Below are 24,341 nucleotides of genomic sequence, written 5' to 3' on the forward strand. Positions count from 1 at the left end.
GCAGAGCATCAGATTCTTCCGTCCTAAGTGCTGGACTCTGCACTTGTCCTTGTTGAACCTCATCAGATTTCTTTTGGCCCAATCCTCCAATTTGTCTAGGTCACTCTGGAGCCTAACCCTACCCTCCAGCATATCTACCTCTTCCCCCAGCTTAATGTCATCTGCGAACTTGCTGAGAGTGCAATCCATCCCATCATCCAGATCATTAATGAAGATGTTGAACATCCCAGGACCAACCCCTGGAACACTCTGCTTGATATTGGCTGCCAACTAAACATCGAGCTGTTGATCGCTACCTGTTGAGCTCGACCATCTAGCCAGCTTTCTATTCACTTTATAGTCCATTTAGCCAATCCATACTACTTTAATTTGCTGATAACAAATTTATCAGTTTGTTCCCAAACCTCCTTTGTTGACACCTAAATCTGGGACAATTCCTCGGATTTGTCACCTAAAAAGAATGACTAAGGTGTGGGAATCCTCCTCCCATCGTCTGCAGTGAAGACAGATGCAAGGAATTCATTTAGCTTCTCTGCAATAGCCTTGTCTTCCTTGAGTGCTCCTTTAGCACTTTGATCATCCATTGGCCCCGGTGATTGTTGGCAGGCTTCCTGCTTCTGACGTACTTAACAAAAATTTGCTGTTAGTTTTTGAGTCTTTGGCTAGTTGCTCTTCAAATTCTTTTGTGGCCTGCATAATTATTCTTGACTTGTCAGAGTTTATGCTCCTTTCTGTTTTCCTCAGTAGGATTTGACTTCTAATTTTTAAAGGATGCCTTTTTGCTGCTAATGGCTTCTTTTACTCTGTTGTTCAGCCATTGCGGCCTTTGTCCTCTTACTATTATTTTTACTTTGGGGTATACATTTAATTTGAGCCTCTGTTATGCTTTTAAAAAGTTTCCCTGCTACTTGCAAGCTTTTCACTCTTGTGTTCCCTTTAATTTCCATTTAGTTAGTGTGATGGGGCAAGGCCAGATGGCTACAGTAAAGTACCGAGAAACAGTATGTTAGCCCCAGGCTAAACAAATCCATAGTACCCTGGTAACCAAATGCCAGTTGCTCCAGGTTAATCAAGGCATCTGGAGCCAATTAAGATCTTTCTAGAAGGCAGCAGAGAGAGCCAATCAAGGCAGGCTAATCAGGGCACCTGGGTTTTAAAAAGGAGCTCACTCCAGTCAGGCAGGGAGGAGCTAGAGGAGAAGGAGCGTGTGTGAGGAGCTGGGAGCAAGAAGGCAAGGAGCTGAGAGTGAGAGAGTGTACTGCTGGAGGACTGAGGAGGACAAGTGTTATCAGACACCAGGAGGAAGGTCCTGTGGTGAGGATAAAGAAGGTGTTTGGAGGAGGCCATGGGGAAGTAGCCCAGGGAGTTGTACATGCAAGCTGTTCCCGGGACACTATTAGTGTGATCCACAGGGCCTGGGCTTCTGGAAACCCGGAGTAGAGGCGCGGGCCCATGGGTTCCTTCCAAACTCCTTGATCGACACAGGAGGAGCTGACCAGACTGTGGGTTCCCAAGACGGGAGATCCCTGAGGCTGAACCAAACTTGCCAATAAGCCAATAAGCGCAGGACCCACCAAAGTAGAGGAGGAACTTTGTCACATTAGCATCTTCATTTTTGTGTAGCTCATCTTTCTGAGGTTAAATGCCACTATGGTGGGTTTCACCCCCCTCCCCAGCTGTTAAATTTAATTTCATTATGGTTGCTATTACTGAGTGGTTCAGCTGTATTCACCTTTTGGACTAGATCCTGCGCTCCACTTAGAACTACATCACGAATTGCCTCTCCCCTTTGTGCGTTCCAGGACTGTCCGCTCCAAGAAGAACTTTGTGAGTGTTATAAAGTTTAGTTGTCTAAATCTAATTATACTGGCAATATCCATGAGTAACAATAGCCACATACCGTGCTCCCTAAACTTGACATCCCAAATAAACAACTTCCTTACTATTAAAAAAACCCGAACCCGAACTTTTTTGTTGCTGTATTCTGAAAGTCAGCAGATGCTGGTTAAAATGTAAACGCTGCCAAGTAATTAACAATGGCAACTGACAGAACCTCAAACCATGGACTGTGAAAATTGTTCAATCAATGAATTACACTAATGTACCCAAGCATAGAATTTAGCTCCAAATGTTCAATACTGCTTGAGCAGAAAAAGTGACTTGCTGTATTACAAGTTCCTACATCAGAGTTGAATTGAACTGATATTATTTTGTTCAGCCCTCAAAATTCAAAAGAGCTTGTAAATTTTAAGGTTCCTGATTACGGCAAAAGCAATGATGATCTTTGTATAAAACATTTTGAGTCAGTAGTTAGGGTAATGCTCAAAATATCAATTTTCTAATGTAGAGGTTAGAAGTTCTTTTTTTTCATGTAGTTTGTGTTGTGGTTCTTAATAGGCACTCAGTATTTTAACTGCATTTTATAGCTAACATTAAAGTCTTATTGAAATCAGTTGTATGCAGTATTCTTGTAGCTGTGTTGGTCCCAGGAGAGTAGTGGGACAAAGCGGGTGAGATAATATCTTTTATTGGATCAACTTTTGTTGGTGAGAGAGACGAGCTTTCCAGTTTACACAGGTGAGCTCTGTATAAGCTGGAAAGCTTGTCTCTTTCATCAACAGAAGTTGGTCCAATAAAAGATATTACTTTACACACCTTGTCTCATTGATATCAGTTATAATTTTAATTTGTAAAGTACTCTTGGATAGATATGTACAAAATACAGTATATATTTTAACATGTTAGTTTATATACAGTATGTGAAACTTTACTAATTTGGAGTGAAATTGATTAGCACCTGTGACACAGTAGGGAGTGGGGTGGATTGACCTGGGAATGTTTAGTTTTACTGGGACTGTCTACATGGGGAATGGGAGAGCAGGGGATGACTTCAGGTGAGGGATGGTACCTGAGCCAGGAGCCTACTGGAGGGGTTTTTGGTTTCAGTTTTGTGCTGGCTGGGAAGAGGCAGGGAACCTCAAGTCTGGGGTCTAAGATCCTTGCCTCCCAGAGAGACCTGGCTGAGGGGTCCTGTTCTCTGTACCTACAAGCCCTGCTTGGGACTGTGTTCCTGTTGTCTAATAAACCTTCTGTTTTACTGGCTGGCTGAGTCACAGTGAATCACAGGAAGTGGGGGGTGCAGGGCCCTAACTACCCCACACTCCGTGACACCACCTCAGTGAGAGTCTGCAAAATGTTCTGCAGCATGCCATAGAGAAGAATTTGAAACTGAACAGGAAATAAATTCCAGATTTCACTGAATGAATAGAACACACACTCTGCAATAAAGGAGTTTGGTTGGGCCCAAGAAAGGTGGCAGCAACTGTACAAATGAAGACTCCAAAACAAAGAAACCTCAAAGATTCATGGGCATGTTCATCTAAGCATATTGATTCCAAATTTGTTACAGCTAAGTGCTCCACTCACAATGCTGAGTGAGGATAGTTCAGAATGACAAAAAGATGATTGGCAAAACAAGAGCTTTTGGGAATGAAAATAACGTGTTACAGTCACATCTTCAGTCAAATACTCTGAGTTGATGTAAACTGACATGGGTAAGGGGCCTGTTCTGCAAGATCAAGCACTTGCTTCTAATGCACTGGCTAACCTAAAATAGAACTGTGCCCATATTGAAAAGAAAAGCTAGCAATTTTTTAGGTAGTGAGCTGTTTCTTGAATGTTTATGGGAAAAATAAGGCTAGGTAGAAACCGATCATAAACCATTATAAATCACAATCAGGGCTGGCTCCCGGCCACAGCGTGCCAAGCGTGTGCTTGGGGCGGCATGCCACGGGGGGGCGCTCTGCTGGTTGTTGGGAGGGCGGCAGGCGGCTCCGGTGGACCTGCTGCAGGCGTGCCTGCGGCGGGTCCGCTGGTCCCGCGGCTCCGGTGGAGCATCCGCAGGGACGCCTGTGGGAGATCCACTGGAGCTGCGCGAGCGGCAGAGTGCTGCCGTGCTTGGGGTGGCGAAATTGCTAGAGCCGGCCCTGATCACAATACAGAGATTATTGCACAAAATGCTGCCTAGACTTAAAACAATTATCACTAAACTCCTTGTCCAATCTGAAATTAGGGCCTGGAAAGGCCTTCTTATACCAGACATGTTTTTAAAGGAGTTTGACATAAAAACTCACACAACCCATTTCCAAAACAGTATTTGAGAAGCTAAAACAAGAAACACAAAATGGACTAATTAGACATTTCAAAGCAGAAAGAAATGCAAATGAGTAAAGTCACTTCTGTAAAATTCTGGGGGAGCTGAACTTCACTAAACTGACAAATGCCACCAAGCAATAAGAAAATGAACTATTTGAGGATGCACTCTTCATAAACAAAATTAAGATGAGAGGCGACAGATTGAAACTACTTTCACATGACACTGGAATGAAAGAGGCAAGTTGGGGGAGGTAATATCTTTTATTGGACCAACTTCTGCTGGTGAGAGAGAGAAGCTTTCCAGCTGCATACTGGAATGAAACTTTGTGACCTATCCATTATGACTTTGCCAAATAAGACAAGTAGTGTGCAAAGAGTAAAGGATTCAGGGCTATTTTCTTAGAAACCTTTGTGTGCTGTTGCGTATTTCTCTGCAAAGCATCTTTTAATTAATTTTACAAGAGTAAAGTACAAAGATTGTTTTGGAACCCGCAATCCATTTTCAACTCTCAATAATGGGTGTTTTGTCTTGTTTATCTTACCATTTGTGCGATCTCCAGGGGCAGAGTAACTGTTTGTTCCTATTTGAAATTGAGAAATTTACTAGTGAAAGGGAAAGCATAATAGAGAAAAGAAATAACAGGGATGTACAATGATGTTGCCCTGCTCTAACTTATGCTACCTTCTCATCTAAGAGCTAGAAATAATTGACTTTAATAAGAGTTGGACCTGCTTATGCCTGGACCCAATACTGTTCCTACAGAATGCAAAACTGATGCTCCCACCAAATGTTTAAGTCCCTTGTGGTGCTCCCCTTCTATATCATGCTCCTGCTGCCCCATTACCTCCTAGCCAGTTATCAGTTTGCCCCTCTGTGGTATTCCTAAAGTCAGGGCCGGTGCAATCATTTAGGCAATCTAGGCGGTCGCGTAGGGTGCTGGCATTTGGGGGGGGGCCATTTTCTGCTGCAGCGACTACGGCGGCCGGATCTTCTTCAATCAGCTTAGGCGCTGCAGGCCTGGGAAGCGGGAGAAGTGAAGCAGCGATGGCGTGCTCGGGGCGCTTGTACTCGTGCGCAGAGCAGAGGTGATCTGGTGATTCTGGGGCGGAGGGGGTGCTCAGGGGGAGGGTGGGGGGTGGGGAGCTGCGTGCAAGGGGGGACACCTCAGGGGAGGGGGGGGACTGCCACAGGGGATGCCTCAGGGCAAGGGGGGAGCTGCCGCGGGGTGGTGCCTCAGTGCGGGAGCACGGGGGGGAGGGCGCAAGGTGGAAGTTTTGCCTAGGGCGCGAAACATCCTTGCACCGGCCCTGCCTGAAGAGCCTAAAATTGTGGACTAATAAGCAAAGGAGCGTGAACAGGCATGGAAATGGCTATTTTCTGGATTATGCAGCATCAAGATCTGTGCAACACCTTGGCAAAAAGATATTATGTTACCATTTGTATAGCCACATAACTCCATTGGGCATTGGACCCTGATCATAGTTAGCCCAAACAACCTACTAAAGAAGGATACACTAAGATGAAAATGCTAGTATTACAGAGGATAATAAAATATCTGTATGTCCGAGATACTTGACCTCAGACATTATCTTTGCTTGTTTCAGAACTGTTTCTGAATCGCAGTCCTGCAAGAAGAAAATCATTTTGGTTTAAGTTGAACATTTGTCTCTAGCAAAAGACAACAGCTATGCCAGTGCTATCGGAAGATTCAGGTAATTGGTCTGCATACTTTCAATTTAAGAATGGCTGAAATCCTAGTATGTTCTCATACAAAAGACTATCTGTAATTTAATTTGTTAACTTAGAGTTGAGATTGTACAAATTCTTTTTCCATCAATGCAAGTACTAAAAATCAAGGATATCACAGTATGAGTGGGACTGGATAAAGAGACAGATTTCAGGAGGAACATAGTTTGGTGACACACCTGGAGTTCAGTAATGTAATCTGGTGGCCAGGCACCTACTGGACAAACACAGGCCTGTCAGCATGTGGAGCTGTTCTCTATGGATGCGCAATAAAAATCACTTTCTTACAGTTCTGATACTTTTTATGTCACTTCTTGCTAACCGGATAAATAGCACCTGTTAGGACAATATTAGCAGTGTCAGCTAATAGCTGACAGATCATGGGATATCCATCCATCAGCTGAGCTGATACAGACTTCTAAAAGCATTATTTCATTAGCTAGCATAATGGGTTTCAGGAAGGCAACATGCAAATGTCCGGTATGGTATTTCTTTCCCCTTCCTGTGTCTCAGCTTACCTTTCTGCTATGGTACAGACCAGAGTTTTTTGTCTTCAGAAATCTGTCTGTATGTATTGTACAGAGTTAAATCAGATAGAAGAAGAGTGACAATCTCGCCTGGTCTACACTACGCTGTTAAACCGATTTTAACAGCGTTAAATCGATTTAACGCTGGACCCGTCCACACTACACTGCTCTTTATATCGATTTAAAGGGCTCTTTAAATCGATTTCTGTACTCCTACAAAACGAGAGGAGTAATGCTAAAATCGATATTACTATATCGGAATAGTGTTAGTGTGGACGGAAATCGACATTATTGGCCTCATTATTTTACAGTAGCTACCCACAGTGCACTGCTCCAGAAATCGATGCTAGCCTCGGACCATGGACGCACACCACCGAATTAATGTGCCTAGTGTGGACGCGCACAATCGACTTTATAATATCTGTTTTATAAAATCGGTTTAAGCTCATTCGAATTTATCCTGTAGTGTAGACGTAGCCTTTAAAGGAAAATGTTTACTAAATCTCTGAATAGATGAATGCATAAGAGTTTACTTATTACCCTTGAAACAATTTTGAATGTCAACTCCTTTAAAGATAAACACTGACAGGGTTTTTTTCCCTAAGTTTAATACTTGGTACGATCACAAATTGAAAAGGACATATCTATGTACACTTCCTTAGGAGTCTGCTCTAGGAGGATTTATTGTTCTGTCCCTGTGGAATGGTGTCCAAACCCTTTGTAGAACACACAAGCTCCTCAAAGTCTGGGAAACAAGTGATAGCTCCACAGTCTCTTTCAAACTCCCTTTGAATCTCTGCAACAACAGTCTGCAATTAGCACAGCCTGCTGAAATTCGAATGTTCTTCTCCAGTGAGGTAAAGAAACCTGCAGTCTGAATCTAAAACTGGCAAAATTCCCTGGACTTTAGTCCTTACAGCAAACCATCCTTGCGTTTGCACTGTCTCACCGCTGAGTTTTCCATGGCTCCCATTCCTCCTCTTTATAAACTCCTCCCCCTCCCCATTAGTTCCACTCTCAGAGTGACTCTGGGCGTGTCCTGCCAGCCTGCTTGTCTACAATGGAAATCGCATTCAAACAGCTAATGTGTACACCTAGTACCCACCACACCCACTTTCTTGATGATTCTGGCCCACGGGGTATGTCTATACAGCAAATGGAAACATGCCTCCCAGCGTAGGTTGGCAGACCTATGCTAGCTTTACTTGAGCTAGTGCGCTACAAATGACAGTATGGTTGTTGCAGCATTGGTAGCTCAGGCTAGTCAGCTGAGCTCAAACCTAGAGGGTTGGGTGGGCTTGGACTCAGGTTGCTAGCTCAAGCTGCCACCCCGCTGCAACATCTACAATGCTATTTTTAGCATGCTCTCAAGCAGAGTTAGCACAAGTCTGTCTGGGCTGGGAGGCATGCTGCCAGCTGTAGTGTAGTCATTCCAACAGAGTTCTCCCCTTGCTCGATTCTTTAGTGGTTATTAATTATTAATGATTTCCCATTAATTACTAATTTAAAGAGTTGGGGATTATAGGGTTCCAGTCCCAGAATCAGACACAACAGAAGCAAAGTTATGAAGTTTGGGTTTCCCAACCAGACACTGATGTGTACAACAATGACACTCACTCTGAGGGCAAAGCAAAACTTTACTTGTTGGGCGAATGAAACTACTTAAAGACACAGCTGCTCCAAACCACATACAAAGATAGCAGTAATATAAAGTTAAGCTGATATTTTGTAGCATTCCTTACATATACTCACACCCTTAGGAATCTGGTGGTAAGAGACAAGCGGTCATCTCCTCTGGCCCTGGCATGCCAAATAAGTTCGATGGTCCAGATCTCTTTGACATGATGGTCTGGCCTATTATAGGACCTGATATTTGCCATGGATATTCATACAAATGCTCATCTTCCTTTGCCCATACTGAACTTCCTCACCCTAATAATGCTGGGGTATCTTTATCCTATATTGGTTAGTATACTAATGATTTTAACTTATCATGTACGTCAATTTGTTGCCAAGGCAAGTTCATGGTTAAGCATCTGCCAGTATCTTTATCCTAAAATATCCAAGCCTAGCATCAGTTCAGTGTTTGTTTTGTACAAACTCCCCCTTCCAGCACAATGTTCCCAGTTCCCCAAAACTCAGGGTCACTGTTGGGCCACTTACTTTTGCTAAGGATCATAGGCCTCAAAGCCTTATGCTCATTGCTTAAGCGAATGCCTTACAGGATACAGGCCTGTAGGTTCCTTGCGTTACTGCTAACTTGATTGCTAAGCTAGCTCTGTGGGTGACTCCTCCACACACAAAATGCCACCCCCCTGCCTCAACGGAGGGGGACCTTGATGGGGCCAGCGGTGAAAGGGGACAGGCCCACCAGCGAGGAAGGGAGACACTTGCTAAGAAACACCAAGTAGCTTCTCCACTGGGACTCAAACATCTAGTTGTGAGGATGGGTGCGGATTGTCCAGCATTCCCCACCTCCCAGGATTCAACCTGGGGGGACAGGGGGCCTGTGGCACTTCTTTTGGCTCCATTCCAGGCAGGAGCTTTTTGCTTTCCTTGCAGCACCTTCAAGCCACAGTGATTAAGTAGGAATGTGCTCAATATCTAACTGAGGTACTTGGGTTGAGTTGTTTATTTGTTGCAACTTGCAGCCAGTTTCCAGTGCAGTTAAGAGAATAAAATGAATGGTTCCCAGAGGTAAAAGACCTGGGGTTTTGGTGATGGGCCTTGGGCTCATCGGATGGAGTGAGACCTTGTGCCCTTTGCAAGCTGAGGTCCCCACTCTTCTGCACCCTCTGTCTCCTTCATGGGGTGGAGATAGGGTCTAGGACTCAAGAGACAGCTGAGTCCTGCCTGATAGGCAGAGGAAACCCATAACTTGGGGTAGGTTTATATGGTAACAAGCCCTGTAACTCCTACACTGGAAGTGCCTGGTACAGGACAGCATGGGTAATGGGTGGTTAGTGTCCCCCTCCCCTGCGTTTATAGTTTAATAAAAGTTGTGACCTTCCTCTTAATTCTGCCTGTCTTTTTGCAGCTCTGTCCACATCAACAAAATATGGATCCTTCATACTATTTCTTTCCTTATTTACACCTCTCAATACTGCAGTGCAAGCGAGTTACTCTAGCTTAGGTCCAAGATATAATGTAGATGAGTGATTGGGCATTTCAGAGATCCCCGTGTTATAGGAACCCAGGGAAACATCAGACACAGGGAGCAAAATTTCACTCGTTGTGATTTTTTTACAAACTTAGAATAAATGGATTCTGCCTTACCGGTTTTGGCACATGTAGAACATTCATGTGAGATTTGCTGTTTAAAAAGGGAGTTGAAAATCAAGAGCAATGATTGGAAATAAGCTGCAACTCTCAGTATAACCTTAATTATTAGAAGCACAATTTTATTGTACTGGTCAAATAAAATGATAAACAATCCAATAACAGAGTGCAGATAAGATAAGAGATGTTAGTTATCCACAAAGCTTTTGTTCTCTATATTTTGCAATTAATTTAGGATTGCATGAGACTTTGGCCCTATTGACATCTCAACTAACACCTGATTCAAATCACAAAGAAGAAATGGGATTCCTTAGAGATGTCTTCAGTGAAAAAAGTCTGAGTTATCTAATGAAGGTAAATGTTTATTTCACAAAATTTCCTTTTCTTTGTGTTCTGTATTTCTCAGTATTCCTAATTTCTTTGCCACATTGTATTACTAAGGATTACTTTTTCTCCTATAGAAGAGAAAACTGAACAGAGATAATACATACATTAAAGTTACTTTAAAACAACAAACATGAACAATATCCTGTGAAAATTACTCTTTTTTGCTTACTCTGAAATGAAATTTTGCCTAGTTTTGAGTGAATGTCATTTTGAAGCTGGAGAAAGCTGCCATCACTAAGAATCAGAAGGGGGATTCTCTTGTTACATAATTGATACTTTCATTGTTAAAATAATAATTCTCTCTATTTGGAGGTTTTTGTTACTTCCATTTATCAATTAGTTAACTGACAGTATCAGTGCTCAGTAATGAAAACATTTTAGAGTGCAATAATCGGAATTTTCCTTTAAAACATGGAACCTTAGTCATAGGCGTCAACTTCTCCTGGCCCCGGTGGGTGCTCGACCACCCCTGGCCCGACTCCACCCCTGCCCTACCTCCATTCCAACACCTTCTCCAAAGTCCCTGCCCCTACTGGAGTCTTTCCCCAAATCCCCACCTCGGCCCCACCTTTTCCCTACCTCCTTCCCTGAGCGTGCCATGTTCCCGCTCCTCTCCCCTCCCTCCCACACCTTGTTAAGCTGCTAAACAGCTGTTTCATGGTGGCAAGCACTGGGAGGAAAAGCAGGGATGCAGTGCGCTCAGGAGTGAAGGCAGAGGTGAGCTGGAGTGGGGAGCTTGGCTGCTGGTGGGTGCAGAGCACCCACCAATTTTTGTCTGTGGGTGCTCCAGCCCTGGAGCACCTGTGGAGTCAGTGCCTCTGACCTCAACTTCACAAGATATTCTCCTATCTACAGCACCACCAGCAGCAAAAATATGAGCAGGACTATTCTGCTCTTGACATGGATCATTCATTAACACAGAGGTCCCCACACTGTGGGGTGTGCCCCCCCCTTAGGGGGCATGGAAGAACATTGGGAGGGCATGGGGGGCATGGGCCAGCCCCCATGGGGGACGGGGAGGGAACGCCACCCAGTTGTGGCCCCGGCTTCTGGCCTCGCCCCCAGCCTTCTTGGCCCCGGCCATGTCTCTGTTCTCAGCCTCAGCCCCACTCCCTACTTTGACCCCTTACCCCTGTCCATGGCTCCCTCCTTGGGAGCCACAGCCCCAGCTCCCAGGGAGGTGGCAGACAGGGCTAAATGGGGGCATGACCCTGAAAACTTTGGGGACCACTGCATTAACACTTATAATATTTGACTAAAGAATATGCCCTTTTGATGAAAAAATATGCCTCATGGGCTAATAAAAAGTGTCCAGAAGACTAATTTGGGGAGTACCACTATAGAATTAGTAATCCCAGTTAACACACTAGTAATATTAGAATGTTCATTTCAATCCTTTTCTTTACTGATTTGTCATCATCACTGATGAGTATCCACCAAAGTAGTGATTTGATCCTGCTATAAGTCTGATCAGTGAGGTCTGAATATGGGCAGAGTACTAACACGTAGCTGTTAGATAATTATTTAACGCAAAAGGTCAGACATCAATCAAGTCTTCTTTTTCTTCCTTCAAGCTACACTGCAGGGAAGATTCTTTCAGAGGGATAAGGGATTTAGGAGCACAAGTTGGGCTTTGTGCTCCTAAAACCCTCTGGCACCTTCAAAAATCTCCCATGCATTAGTTGCCTTGATGATATTTCCTTTGGACATAGATCCTTCTGGTTTCAGCAATAGGACTTTCAGCTAATGACCTCCAATACATTGCGGTATCAAAAAATCAGGAATTCTTGACCTTTGTAGTCACTTACCTGAAAACACCTATGTTTCAGATTCATGAAAAGCTCCGCCATTATGAAAGACAGAGTCCAACCCCTGTTTTACATAGTGCAGCAGCTTTAGCTGAGGATGTAAGTATGTTGTCCAGTAAATTCTTTTTGATGTCATAGATTTGTAAGTTACATACTAAAGAACTGAAAGTCTCCAACTGAAGTTAGTCTTGCATGGACTGAACTAAAACACAACTCACATATTTAAAAAAAAAAGTTGATTCCTGTTTCTGTTGCTACACATGAGTTTACAGACTCCTAAAAGAAGCCTTGAGGGAGCATTTGGACATAATTTACAGCATGTGTGACTGTGGAATTCACCTCCACAAGATATTACTGAGGCTAAGATAACAAGGAGTCCTTGTGGCACCTTAGAGACTAACAAATTTATTTGTGCATAAGCTTTTGTGGGCTAGAACCCACTTCATCAGATGCATGGAGTGGAAAATACAGGAGCAGGACAAATACATGAAAGGATGGGAGTTGCCTTACCAAGTATGAGGTAAGGGTATAAACACTGAAGAGAATGGAGAAACATCATAGCCTACATCTTTCTAGCTTAGGAGAATGTGATAGAACCCATCTGTACCCATTTATAATTGATCAGGAAGGGTACTCTTCAGTGATACATGAAGTTGGTCTCTAGTGCAGTGGTTCTGAACCCCTCCCTCCAACATGCAATAAAAACTCCACAGCCCACCTGTGCCACAACAACTGTTTTTCTGCATATAAAAGCCAGGGCCAGCATTAGGAGGTAGCAAGCAGGGCAGCTGCTCAAGTCCCCAAACCACAGGGGGCACCATGAAGCTAAGTTCCTCAGGCTTTGGCTTCAGCCCTAGCCATGAGTGGTGGGGTTCAGGCTGCAGTCCCATGCCCTGGGGCTTGGCTTTGGCTTTTTGCCCTGGGCCCCAGCGAGTCTTATGCTGGCCATGCTTGGTGGCCCCACTGAAACCTGCTTATGGCCCCCCTAGTGGGCCCCAGGCTCCTGGTTGAGAACCACTGCTCTAGGGGATGTTATCATGTACTGAAAAGCCTGGAAGTATTTGGAATATTTGAAATTGTTTATCACATCCCCATGACAATGTACACGTAAAGGCTAGTTAATCAACTTAGAGTTTAGTGTTGGTGTATTTGTTTAGGATTTACATCTAAAGGCCTCAATTTCTGTCCACATTCAGGCACTACTATAATATACACATAATAAAGCAGGTTAGAAGCATATTTTATTGAGATTGCCTTTAAATGCATATTTCAGTTATTGTTGCTTCTTTGAAACGTGTCACAGAAATTAACAAACATTGATCAGAAAATGCAGTTGCAAATATATTGCCTTATGTTCTTTTGTTAACTTTTTAAGGTAATTGAAGAATTGCAGACTACACCAGTGAATAATGAAGAAAAAGAGCTGCTTCAGCTATTGTCAACACCACATCTTAGGGTAAAACACATACTCCTAAGCAGTGCACGTCTCAGCATGATTCCCAGACAGAAAACATTGTTAAGGGCAAGTTACAGCTAAGATTACCTAAGAGGAGAGGGAGACCCCAAATATGCTTCCTAAGGATTGCAGGACAGGGTTCTATTCCTACACATTTTAAGAGGTGTGCAGAATCTGTCTCCTCCTGCAGATCAAGTTGACGAGGGGCTTGTGGCATGGGTGACTCTGTGGCAGGGCACCAGCACAGCACCACCTGCTGGTTGTCCTGGAAATTAGGTCTTTCAGCCCAGAGCACCCTCTGCAGGCCAGTGTCCCACCTGCCACTGGCCCCTGTATCCTTCCCAGACCCCAGTGCCCCTTTTTCTTGAGGTGCTGCCCAAAGCAGCGCCCATACACTCTGAGATTCCCTTTCCAGGTGAACCCCCTCCCCCTATGCCCACCTTGCTTCAGTGGCTACTGCCAGTCATCATCTAGCCCCCACTTATTGGGACAGACTGCAGTCTCTAAACCACTCATCATCAGCAAGGAGGTTAGGACCTGCTGCCTTTGCCTATGTCTGGACTGCCTCTCTGCAGTCCCAGTACGTATTTTGGCATTTTAGCAAGGCCTGCAGTTTTACCAGGCTGGAACTTCCCAGCTCCCTCTGCCCTTCTCTAGCACTGCTCCACCTCAGGTACCCTTGTCAGCTCTCAGGCAGCCAGGTCCTTCTCTCTCATAAGCTAGAGAGAGTGTATGTGTGAGCACCTGGCTCACAGCTCTTTTATAGGGCCAGCTGTGGCTGTTTCACCAATCAGCCTAGCCTATTCTCTCAGCCCCTGCCTTCTCCAAGGGCTGGCTTTTAACCTCATTTTAGCTGGAGTGGGGTGATTGCCCTGCTACAGGCTCCTAATGCAGGAAGGGTCATTATCCTAACCTCCTACATATTTTCTAAGGTGGGAGAAGAGAGCATTGTCCCCATCTTACTACCCCCACCAGCCATGGAATTAATTAATTGCTCATGACTGTTCTGAAGAACTTATTTTAACTCATCTGTTTCAGTCAGTGCAGGATCCCTGGAGCTGCGCGAGAGGATCAATTAGATCACCAGAACCCATGCGCAATTTGGGAGAGCCAGTTTAAATTCTTAGTTATTTTAAAAATGGGACTGTGAGCAACAAAACTTTGGTTCTGTGCATTAGCTCTTGAGTAGATGAGCCCAGTAAACTATGCTATTTCTCTTCTACATTTTGTTTTTGACAGAGTTGCAAAAATAAGTTAGAAGAATCTGTGGAGCCTCATGGTCATGTCTCTATTTGGGTTGCTATTATTCAAGAATCCCTTCTCCAGTTTACTTCAATTTGTTGAAAAGTTATGTTACAGGCACAGCTGTAATCTATTAATTTGGGAGGCAAGGGCTGGTGGATTTTATTTGGCTGCTCGATAATCATAGAACAGTAATTAAATATTAGAAATATAGATTTTGCACTTACAAAGTACCTTCCTTCCCTTTCAAGATTGCAAAATATTTGACAAATATTAACTTAATTGGGCTTTTTTAGGAGCTAGTCGAAACATTTTGGCCAGGAATCAAAATGTAGCAAACTATATTTAAACCTTTTAATTACACAACTAGGTTAAAAACATGTTATAGAACAACGTGAATCCAAAAATCAAACTAAAGCTCTTGTTCCAAGCAATTTTGTTGTTTCATATGCTATTGAAAGTTAAATTTAAAAAAATGAGATGTAGCCATAGAATGTGATATAGTATACCAGTAGACTCCCCATGAAGTTTTATGGTTGGTTGTCATCTAAGCTTCCAAATATCCATTATGTGAAATATTTATTGATGTAAGACAAACACTGTAATGCAGTCTTTCCAATTTCTTTTCTCTAATGCTAAATGCTTCTGGCTAGATCATTCCAGGGAAGAGCAAATGATTGGAGCAGATGAAAAGTGTAAAGGATTTGCCTGCAAAAAAGACAAAGCATTATTATACACAAAAATCTGCACAAGCAAGATAATTTTAAAGGGTGACTTGAAAAAGCAGTTAAGTGCTTTCTTTATCATTCCTCACTTTCAGTAAGTGCATGATCCTGTTCCTACTGATGTCCATAATAAAACTCCCATTGACGTCAGAGGTACTGGATCAGGCCCTTAAAGATGAAGAAAAGAGGAAATATTCGGGATTCTTTCTTTGAGTATGTAGGTGTCTTTTTAACACAAATTGGATCTTTAACTTCCTTTTTCACTAATGCAGGCAGAGCAGAAACTCATTACATTAGCTGTGAACCTTTGCACTGTTTTAGATGAGAAACAGTTTATGCTTGCGAAGAAAACAGTATATGGATTTTCACCAGAGTTGATAGGCTCTTTTTGCACTAGCTCTTATGTCTGGAATAAGAGAAATGGCATCCTTCTCAATTTTGCCTGTACTACTTTAATCTTTTATTTTTTTCTTATTGTACAGGCAATGCTTGTAGTACATGATACTGTTGCCCAGAAGAACTTTGACCCGGTCCTTCCCCCTCTGCCAGACAATATTGATGATGATTTTGATGAAGAATCAGTTAAAATTGTTCGTCTAGTGAAGAATAAAGAGCCTTTGGTATGTATAAGGTACTCCGTCTCTAGTCAAAGAGTGGTCCCACCCTTAGGGTACATCTACACTGCACACTCCTTTCTGCAGCATGTAGAGTACATAAACTACACACACCCTTAACATGAATATAAATAGCAGTATAGACAGTGAGGCACTGCTTAAACTAGTAGGGTAAAGACGCTCTTGAACCCTGTGGGTACGTACCTGGGTATAGCCCTACAGGGCTTTCTATTCACCCAAGGGGTGTCTCCCCATCTACACTGCTATTTTTAGCACTGTAATGACTCACTGCTGAAGTGTTTCCCCAGCACAGGGAAAGACTTCTGCAACAGGGAGCTGCTGGGGCCTTTTCCTGCCACAGGGAAAGACTCTGCCTTTCCTTGGGGTAGGGGAAGGCTCTGGTAGCTTTTAAACTGCTGTTCAGTGTCTTTCTGCAGCAAGAGTTTTTCCCTGAGGTGAGAAAAGAGGAGTGAATTTCATTCTAAGCAAACATGGCTGTACCATACATGTTTACATGGCTTGTGCAGCTATTGAATTTGGGCATCTCCTAAGGTGTGCATGAAGCAATGCTCATATGAAACTGTCTCATTCAGTGTACTTTGGCAACTGAAAACATACACAGCGTAACACACTAAGCTCTTTCTTCATTTCTATAAAGTTCATTCAGTAAGTTCTTGTATCCTGGAGCTTACACTGTGTAGTACAGGGTCTGACTGAATATTTCAAATTTAAATTTTTTCTTTAAAAAAACCAACCAGGAAATTCCATTTAAAAAAAAAAAAAAAAAGCTATATTAAAAAGTCCAAAAGCCAAAGTTAAGGTTATGCATTCGACCTCAATTCTTCCCCTTGTGCTTCTACATTACAAAACAGTCATCAATTATATACTATTTCCCAAATAAAATATAAATACAATTTTCTACTGTCATGGAGGACACATTTTGTAAGGTGTGCATTGATTGAGACAGGGCCCTATCTTAAATTTAAGAGAGAAAATTTATTGTACAGTTTTTAAAGATTTCCAAATTACCTTGGCTTTTTTAGAGACAAGCAAATCCCATAAAATAAGTAAATATCCTCCATAATCTGTACAGATCTGCAGTAAAATACTCAGAATAACATTGTCTCTTCTGTATGTTTTTATTTAATTTTTTGAAACAGTTACTTTTTTACTGTAAGATAAGTAAGACTTCTAGAATCATAGGACTGGAAGGGACCTTGAGAGGTCATCTAGTCCAGTCCCCAGCGCTCAAGGCAGGACTAAGTATTATCTAGACCAGGGATCGGCAACCTCTGGGACGCGGCTTGCCAGGGTAAGCACCCTGGCGGGCCTGGCCAGTTTGTTTACCTGCCACGTCGGCAGTTTCGGCCGATCGCAGCTCCCAGTGTCCGCGGTTCGCTGTCCCAGGCCAATGGGTATGGCAGGAAGCAGCGCGGACAAGGGATATGCTGGCTGTGGCTTACCTCTGCCTCCATTGGCCTGGGATGGCAAACCTTGGCTAGTGGGAGCCGTGATCGGCCGAACCTGCCGATGCGGCAGGTAAACCAACTGGCCCAGCCTGCCAGGGTGCTTGCCCAGCCTGCCAGGGTGCTTACCCTGGCAAGTTTGCGTGCCAGAGGTTGCTGATCCTTGATCTAGACCATCTCTGACAGGAGTTGTCTAACCTGCTCTTAAAAATCTCCCATGATAGAGATTCCATAACCTCCCTAGGCAATTTATTCCAGTGCTTAACCACCCTGACAGTTAGGAAGTTTTTCCTAATGTCCAGCCTAAATCGCCCTTGCTGCAATTTAAAGACCATTGCTTCTTGTGCTATTCTCAGATTAAGGAGAACAATTTTTCTCCCTCCTTTTAACAACCTTTTATGTACATGAGAATTGTTGTCCCACCTTTGTCTTCTCTCGTCCAGATTAAACAAACGCAATTTTTTCAATGTTTCCTCATAGGTCATGTTTTCTAGACTTTTAATCATTTTCATTGCTCTTCTCTGGACTCTTTCAATTCAGCCACATCTTTCCTGAGATGTGGTGCCCAGAAGTGGACACAGTACTCTAGCTGAGGCCCAATCAGCACAGAGTAGAGTGGTAAAAGGGATAGCAGACGTACTGACCCATTTGATTATCACATAAAAGCAGTGTCCAAACACAAGTTGGGTTGATGGCAAAATTAGTTACAGAGGAGGACAAAATTTACTTATTGTCTTCCCCCTAGGAAAAGAACAAATTCAAATTTTCAGAATTTAATCAGCGTTTTCATTATTTTGCCATTAAATGTACTTTAAATAAATGCTTTATCTTGGTTTATTATTTATGTTTCAGGGTGCCACCATCAGAAGGGATGAGAATACAGGGGCTGTGATTGTAGCAAGAATCATGAGAGGTGGTGCAGCTGACCGCAGTGGTAGGTTTCTGAATAAAAGCAGTTTCAAAATACAATTTATAAACTACATTTTAAAACTTGTAAAAAGTTCTAATAATTTCTAATGAAATTCTATGGTTACCCGGGAGCAAAGTTAGCTCTTTGAATACTGATGTTTACCCTACAGATATCCAAATAAATGCTTATACAGCACGTCTCCAGTCTCCACAGGGTTAATTCCTAATATATTTGACCTTGCACTTCTTAGAGGCAGCTCTCTTCAAATTTATTAAATGAGCTGAATTGGGCTTGCATGGAGATTTTATACATAGCAAATAAAGTATTGAAGTGTCATTAATTTTTGTTATAATTTGTCCTTTTTAATTCAATAGTAATACAATCCCAATGCTAATATATTACTATGATGAAGAAATATTAGTAAATTACAACTTTCTTCTGGTCTCTTATTAGCATTTTTCATATTAAAATAATCTGATAAGATGTTTATTGTAAAGGGACTAAAACAGTGCCATTAGCATTTTCGCTTCACATCAGTAATGCACCTTTTTAATCCGATTCTCTGGTAATATGGTTAATAGGATAAAAACTGCCAATAGAATGAGGAAGACTAGTCTCAAATTTTGATATAAACAAAATTTCAAGGCGGCTTTTTTATTTTTACTTTTTACCCAGAACCTTGGTGTGCTTTCAGCTCCGAATACTGTTGATGTAACACACCAAGTCTACTGTGCTGACCCTTTTCAAAGGCAGAAATATCAGTCTGAAATAAGAGTGTCTACCCAGTTATCCTATTGTTAGTACTAAGTCTTCCTGTAAAAGGTAGACGTCAGTGAATAAATAAGATCATTTAGTATGTCTTATTGATTTATGTAAAATACAAATGTTTTGTGTGTGGACCCATAGTGATTGAGAGCCATATCATTCTGTCCAGTTCTGTGCAGAACTTCCCACTGATGTAATTGGGAATTCCACTTTAAAACAGATGGAGAGAGATGTTCCTCTGGTATGATCATGAGCTGCTGGCTGGCTATTTTATTGTGAAATTCTAGTATGGTCAGTAACTAGTGCTGACATTACTAGGAGTACAAAACTAGACTGAATGAGCAAAGCTAAATCTTTTTTGATTTGCCCTAGGTTATAGTTTCAAAATTTAGCCCATGAGACTTTGAGGCCATGCTGTATAGAACTGTCTGTAAATGGCTCACAGCAGCAGAGGCCATTCAACATGAAGAATTAGCAGCTTATCTTCTAATTCTATAAGAGTTGTCCATCTTTGCAAGTACATTCCAGTATAATGTCAAGTGCGGACAGGGGACTGAGATACAGATGCAGTGTACCAAAACAGCACAGTAAAAATGGTCCCTCACTGCAGGTCTGTTACACAGACAGTGTGGTTAGACACTAAACTTCCTCCTGACCATTACCATGGGACACGTGGTTTGAAAAGTGTCCTCTCTCTCCCTATTGCCATTTTAGGTGATTATGGGTCATAGTTCAAGAGTGCCAGGTAGTGTGAAGGCAGGAGACCGTAAGGTGCAATCTTGGCAGAGGAGTACAGGACTAGTATGGAAAGTCATTTGGCACATATGGTTAACATGGGTGTGGGTAATAGGTGAGAAGCAGCTTAGCAGGCTGAGTATTAGTTCTAATATAGTTATTTTGTTTTTAGGTCTTGTCCATGTTGGAGATGAGCTAAAAGAAGTCAATGGGATTGCTGTGCTTCACAAACGACCAGAAGAAATTAGTCAGATTTTGGTCTGCTCTCATTTTTACTTTGAGATCTATTATTACCAAGTAGGCTTGTTAAAGCAGTAGATAGGTGACCCTTGTCCCTCAGTTAATAATATTACACAGGTATAACTAAGGACAGAATTGGGCTGTCTTTACAATGTCCTTATGAATTTATTCCAACTGTTTATAATCAAATAAATAACTTTCAGCTTTAAAGTTAAGACAGTTGCATGAAACTTTGAGTCTGAACATGACAAATGTGATACACATAGGTTATCTATGGCTCTGACCAACAGCTTCCCTTTCATGATTGGCTCATGACATGAGAATTGCAGATTAAAAAAAAATCATTAAAATATATACGGTGTATTCATAATGTGGTGTGCTAGGGAGCTGAAGGAAGCCTCATGTCAGAGGCATGGGTCTCCCATAGGCTTCTTGCACGGCTGAAAACCTCTCTCCTCACCCCCTATGACATTAACATATTCTTGCTTAAAGCCCCACTCAGCCCTCCTGTTTTCAAGCCCTGCTTATGTCTACCCCTTCACATACCTGCTCATCCCAACAAGGCCACAGCCCCAAGAGAACCTTGTCCCCCACTGCTCACCTCCCCTCTTGTGCCTTGGCTTACCATGGTCTCTGAGCAATGAAGCTGATGGGTCAGGGAGGCAGATGTGACTGATCAAAGCAGTCAATCAGCTAATGTTGTTTTAGACCAAAACTGTTATGCTGACTAAAAGGAATAGCTGTGTTTAACTTTAAAGTTTCAAAAGTGGCCTATATGTGAGATGAAGTTAGAATGTATGTGAAGTGTAGAGTTTCTGGGGACTATAGTTATTTAACTAGACAGACCTGAAAAAATATGTAGAAAACATGACAAAACCTTTTTAAATGCTCCCTTTTTAATTTTATCTGCAAAAATTAGTCAATATTGTACTTAAAAAAGACAGACAGTTCTATTATTCTGTGAGTTGTGTCTAAATTGGAAAGTAAATATAATCATTAAACGTGAAGAGAGATTTTTAGTGCAAGCCTCAATATAGGCTTAGCTTGAGCATTATTATACATGTCTCCTTAATAAATAGGATACTGCACAGGGTAATATATACAAGGGATAAAAAGGAACAGAATATACACTTGACATCTTTGGGGTATCATGGTAACCACCTTAAAGCTAAAAAAGTGTCTTTTCAAAGCTGAAAGCCTTAGTTTGGCATGTGAAGGCTGAGACAATTCACTAGCACCAGAAACTGAATTGGAGTGTGCTGCAGCATTTCTTTGTTCTAGTTCAATGGAAAGAAATGTATTTTTTCTTTTTCTCAGGCTCAGTCTCAGGGATCAATAACATTAAAAATAATTCCAGCCATCAAAGAAGAAGATTGTCTGAAAGACAGCAAGGTATGCAACCCATCTGAAATCTCTCTCCTTTTATTTAAAAAAAAAATAAAAATCTAGAACATAGTTCTGCAGTTCTTGTGCATGGAAGATTCTTGCTGATTTTAGTGGGAAATCCCACTTGCAAAATGAGACCCTAAATTGATTTATATCTAAAAGAATAATCAGGTACTCTCAGAAAAAAAAAGTTCTGCTAAACAGAAATAATTTGGATGATCCCAGACTGCATATGAACACTAATTTTGCAACAAGCTAGGGTACAAATCTGCTCTGCACTAGTCTGTCGCACATGAAGTGCCCATGTGGACCCTGCTGCCGTGCACTTTAATCTATACCCATTTCAAAGTGCACTATGGAACATGTAGTACACAGCAGCCTAGAGTGGGTAGATTTACACTTTAGCTTACCACAAACTAAGGTTAGCCTTAACTCTTGATGCATCTTCCCTCGTAGCATTTCCAATATCTAGCATTTTCTCTTGCTCCATTAAACCAAAACTCTTGTCCAGGCCTGCACTATCTCTGACCTTGAGAACTGTAACCACCTCCTCTCTGGCCTTCTTGAAATCCACTCAAGTCAAAAAGCTGCTACCATCTTCCTGACACGTAGCTTTGACAATGTTACCCCACTCACTCTGAGGTCCTCTCCACTGGCTCCAACTTCTTCACTGCATAAATGTAAACTTCAGGTCCTCTCCTTCAAGACTCTTCATGACTAAACCTCCCATGTACTTACCCAGTTGTCTGTATTGGTCATGAACCAGCCCAACAATTGCAGCCTCCAGTGTCTGCTAATCCTTTTCAAGGACTCCTTCCTGGCAGCTCCACATGCATGAAGTACCCTCCCATAATCAATTCACAAATCCACTTTAGATCCTTTCAAATATTTGTCAAACTCCATTTCTCTTCTGACCATAGTAAGATGCCTAATAATGATTGGCAGGTTGCTTATTACAGATTCTTCTAAATCTGGTGTCCATTTGTGTAGTACAAAAAAGTTCGGTAGATACTGAATCCTGTTACTTTTATAAATAAATAGCTAATCTACACAAACTTGTGTTTCTATTACTGTTACCACATTGCCCCCTTCCTAGTTCCCCTCCTTATTTTTCCTCTATCCGGTTGTTGCATTTTGTCCTTCTTTAGACAAAGCTGGTTTCAGCTAGGGCTGTCTGTGTAGATGTTTGTGCAGTGAGGCCCTGGTCCTTCTTTGGGCCTCGGTGTGCTATCACACTATTTCTTTTGATACTACCTAGAAAAAGTCACATGTTCTACAGTAGTGAGCAAATCAAACTTGTATGTAAATGTAGCTTGATACTCTTCCACTTCAGTATGAAACCACGTATAAGCCGTATAATATTTAGGCATGTGGAAATGCCATTCTAAAAGTGCTTTAAAATTCTATGTGGGACAAGCAGCAAAGAGTATGTTATTTTTTCTTGAAGGTATTTATGAGGGCACTCTTCTGCTATAATCCAAAAGAGGACAAAGCCATTCCCTGTCAGGAGGCAGGGTTGCCGTTTAAGAGGAGACACATCTTAGAAGTTGTGAGCCAGGATGATCCAACATGGTGGCAAGCAAAACGTGTTGGTGATACCAACCTCAGGGCAGGATTGATCCCTTCAAAACAGTTCCAAGAAAGGTTTGTCAGTGAAAGTTATAGGATGATACATTCATTAATCATAACCATAATGTTATATTATTTTTGTCGTGCTTTTACGCTTTGTTTGGGGACATTACTTCTTATTTTATGACAGGAAGTATAGGAAATGCCACACTGGATCAGACCAGGAAGCTATCTACTCCAGCATCCTGTCTCTGACAGTGGCCAATACCAAAAGCTCCAGAGAAAGGTATTAAAATCCTCAAAATGGACAAATTATGCAAATAGCCTTCCTAGCTCAGGTGGTAAATTGTTAGTTTATGTCCTGAAGCATGAAGGCTGACACAGTTTCTCCTTTTTTTTTTTTTTTTTTTTTAACCTAGTGTAAGTGTCTCTCCCTTGAACTTTTGTAAGTTCTTGACCTTATGGATACCATGTGGTAATGAGTTCCACAGGTGCTTTATACATTGCATAGCAAGTATTCTCATTGTTAAATCTGTTTCAGTATTGGAAATACTTTACACAGGACGATATTTTGTGTTTACAAAGTAATTTTCTCTTTCCGTGCTTCACTTTTCTCCTCTACAAAATGGAAATAATACTTCCTATATCTTCTCCACACTTTGGGTTTTGAGGCTGAATTAATTTTGTTAAGGTGAAATGCTTGTATAGAAGGGGCTATATGAATGAAAAATGTTACACAATGCAGCTGCAGAGTGGAGAAACAAGGTGTCCTTCCTTTTTATTATGCAAGAAGACTGTATAGTTTAAGTTGATTTTACCACTTAGCATTTTGTCCATTTCAAAAACAGACTTGAGATGAAATCCGGAAGAAAAGTTGCCAAAATGTCCTTATTAAAAATTATGTAAATTGGCTAAACCATGTATAAATGATTGAACTGCAGCAAGTAGATTATTTAGCAGATTGTAGTTCATAATCCAAATCTGCAGTATGTAATACAGATATGGAAATGAGAGTTTCAGACCACAGCATATAAATTTAAGCACATGAAAAATATTTTTGGCATGATGATAAATTAAGAAGCTGCCAAGAGGCATAATAGATGGAGAAAGGAAAACATTGTCTGGAATTGTCAAGGATATTGGAGAGAAGATCCTGAACAACTTTTTTTTTTTTAAGAATAAGAGAAAACAAGTGATAGAATATAACATGGAAACTGCTGATAACTAATAGTGTTGGGACAGCTTGAAGGTAAAGCGCAAGATAAACTGTTTTCTATCCAAACTCTATAGCGAGTTTTTTTTTTTTAGTCTGGCATCTGGCACTGTCTAC

At 41.8% G+C, this 24,341-nt stretch overlaps 1 protein-coding gene across 1 annotated transcript in view; it reads left to right on the plus strand.

The window, feature by feature from the left end:
* MPP3 (MAGUK p55 scaffold protein 3) overlaps window positions 1-24,341 on the plus strand; it is a 56,497-nt gene that overhangs the window by 6,100 nt on the left and 26,056 nt on the right. Inside the window, exons 2-10 of the mRNA XM_032772687.2 lie at window positions 5,761-5,868; window positions 9,944-10,062; window positions 11,925-12,002; window positions 13,279-13,359; window positions 15,809-15,946; window positions 18,259-18,340; window positions 19,989-20,074; window positions 21,374-21,448; window positions 22,890-23,086. Of these exons, the coding sequence (XP_032628578.1) occupies window positions 5,844-5,868; window positions 9,944-10,062; window positions 11,925-12,002; window positions 13,279-13,359; window positions 15,809-15,946; window positions 18,259-18,340; window positions 19,989-20,074; window positions 21,374-21,448; window positions 22,890-23,086 (881 nt within the window). The 5' untranslated portion in view covers window positions 5,761-5,843. The remainder of the gene's footprint in view (window positions 1-5,760; window positions 5,869-9,943; window positions 10,063-11,924; window positions 12,003-13,278; window positions 13,360-15,808; window positions 15,947-18,258; window positions 18,341-19,988; window positions 20,075-21,373; window positions 21,449-22,889; window positions 23,087-24,341) is intronic.

Source organism: Chelonoidis abingdonii, chromosome 21, assembly GCF_003597395.2.
Source record: "Chelonoidis abingdonii isolate Lonesome George chromosome 21, CheloAbing_2.0, whole genome shotgun sequence".
NCBI lineage: Eukaryota > Metazoa > Chordata > Testudines > Testudinidae > Chelonoidis > Chelonoidis abingdonii.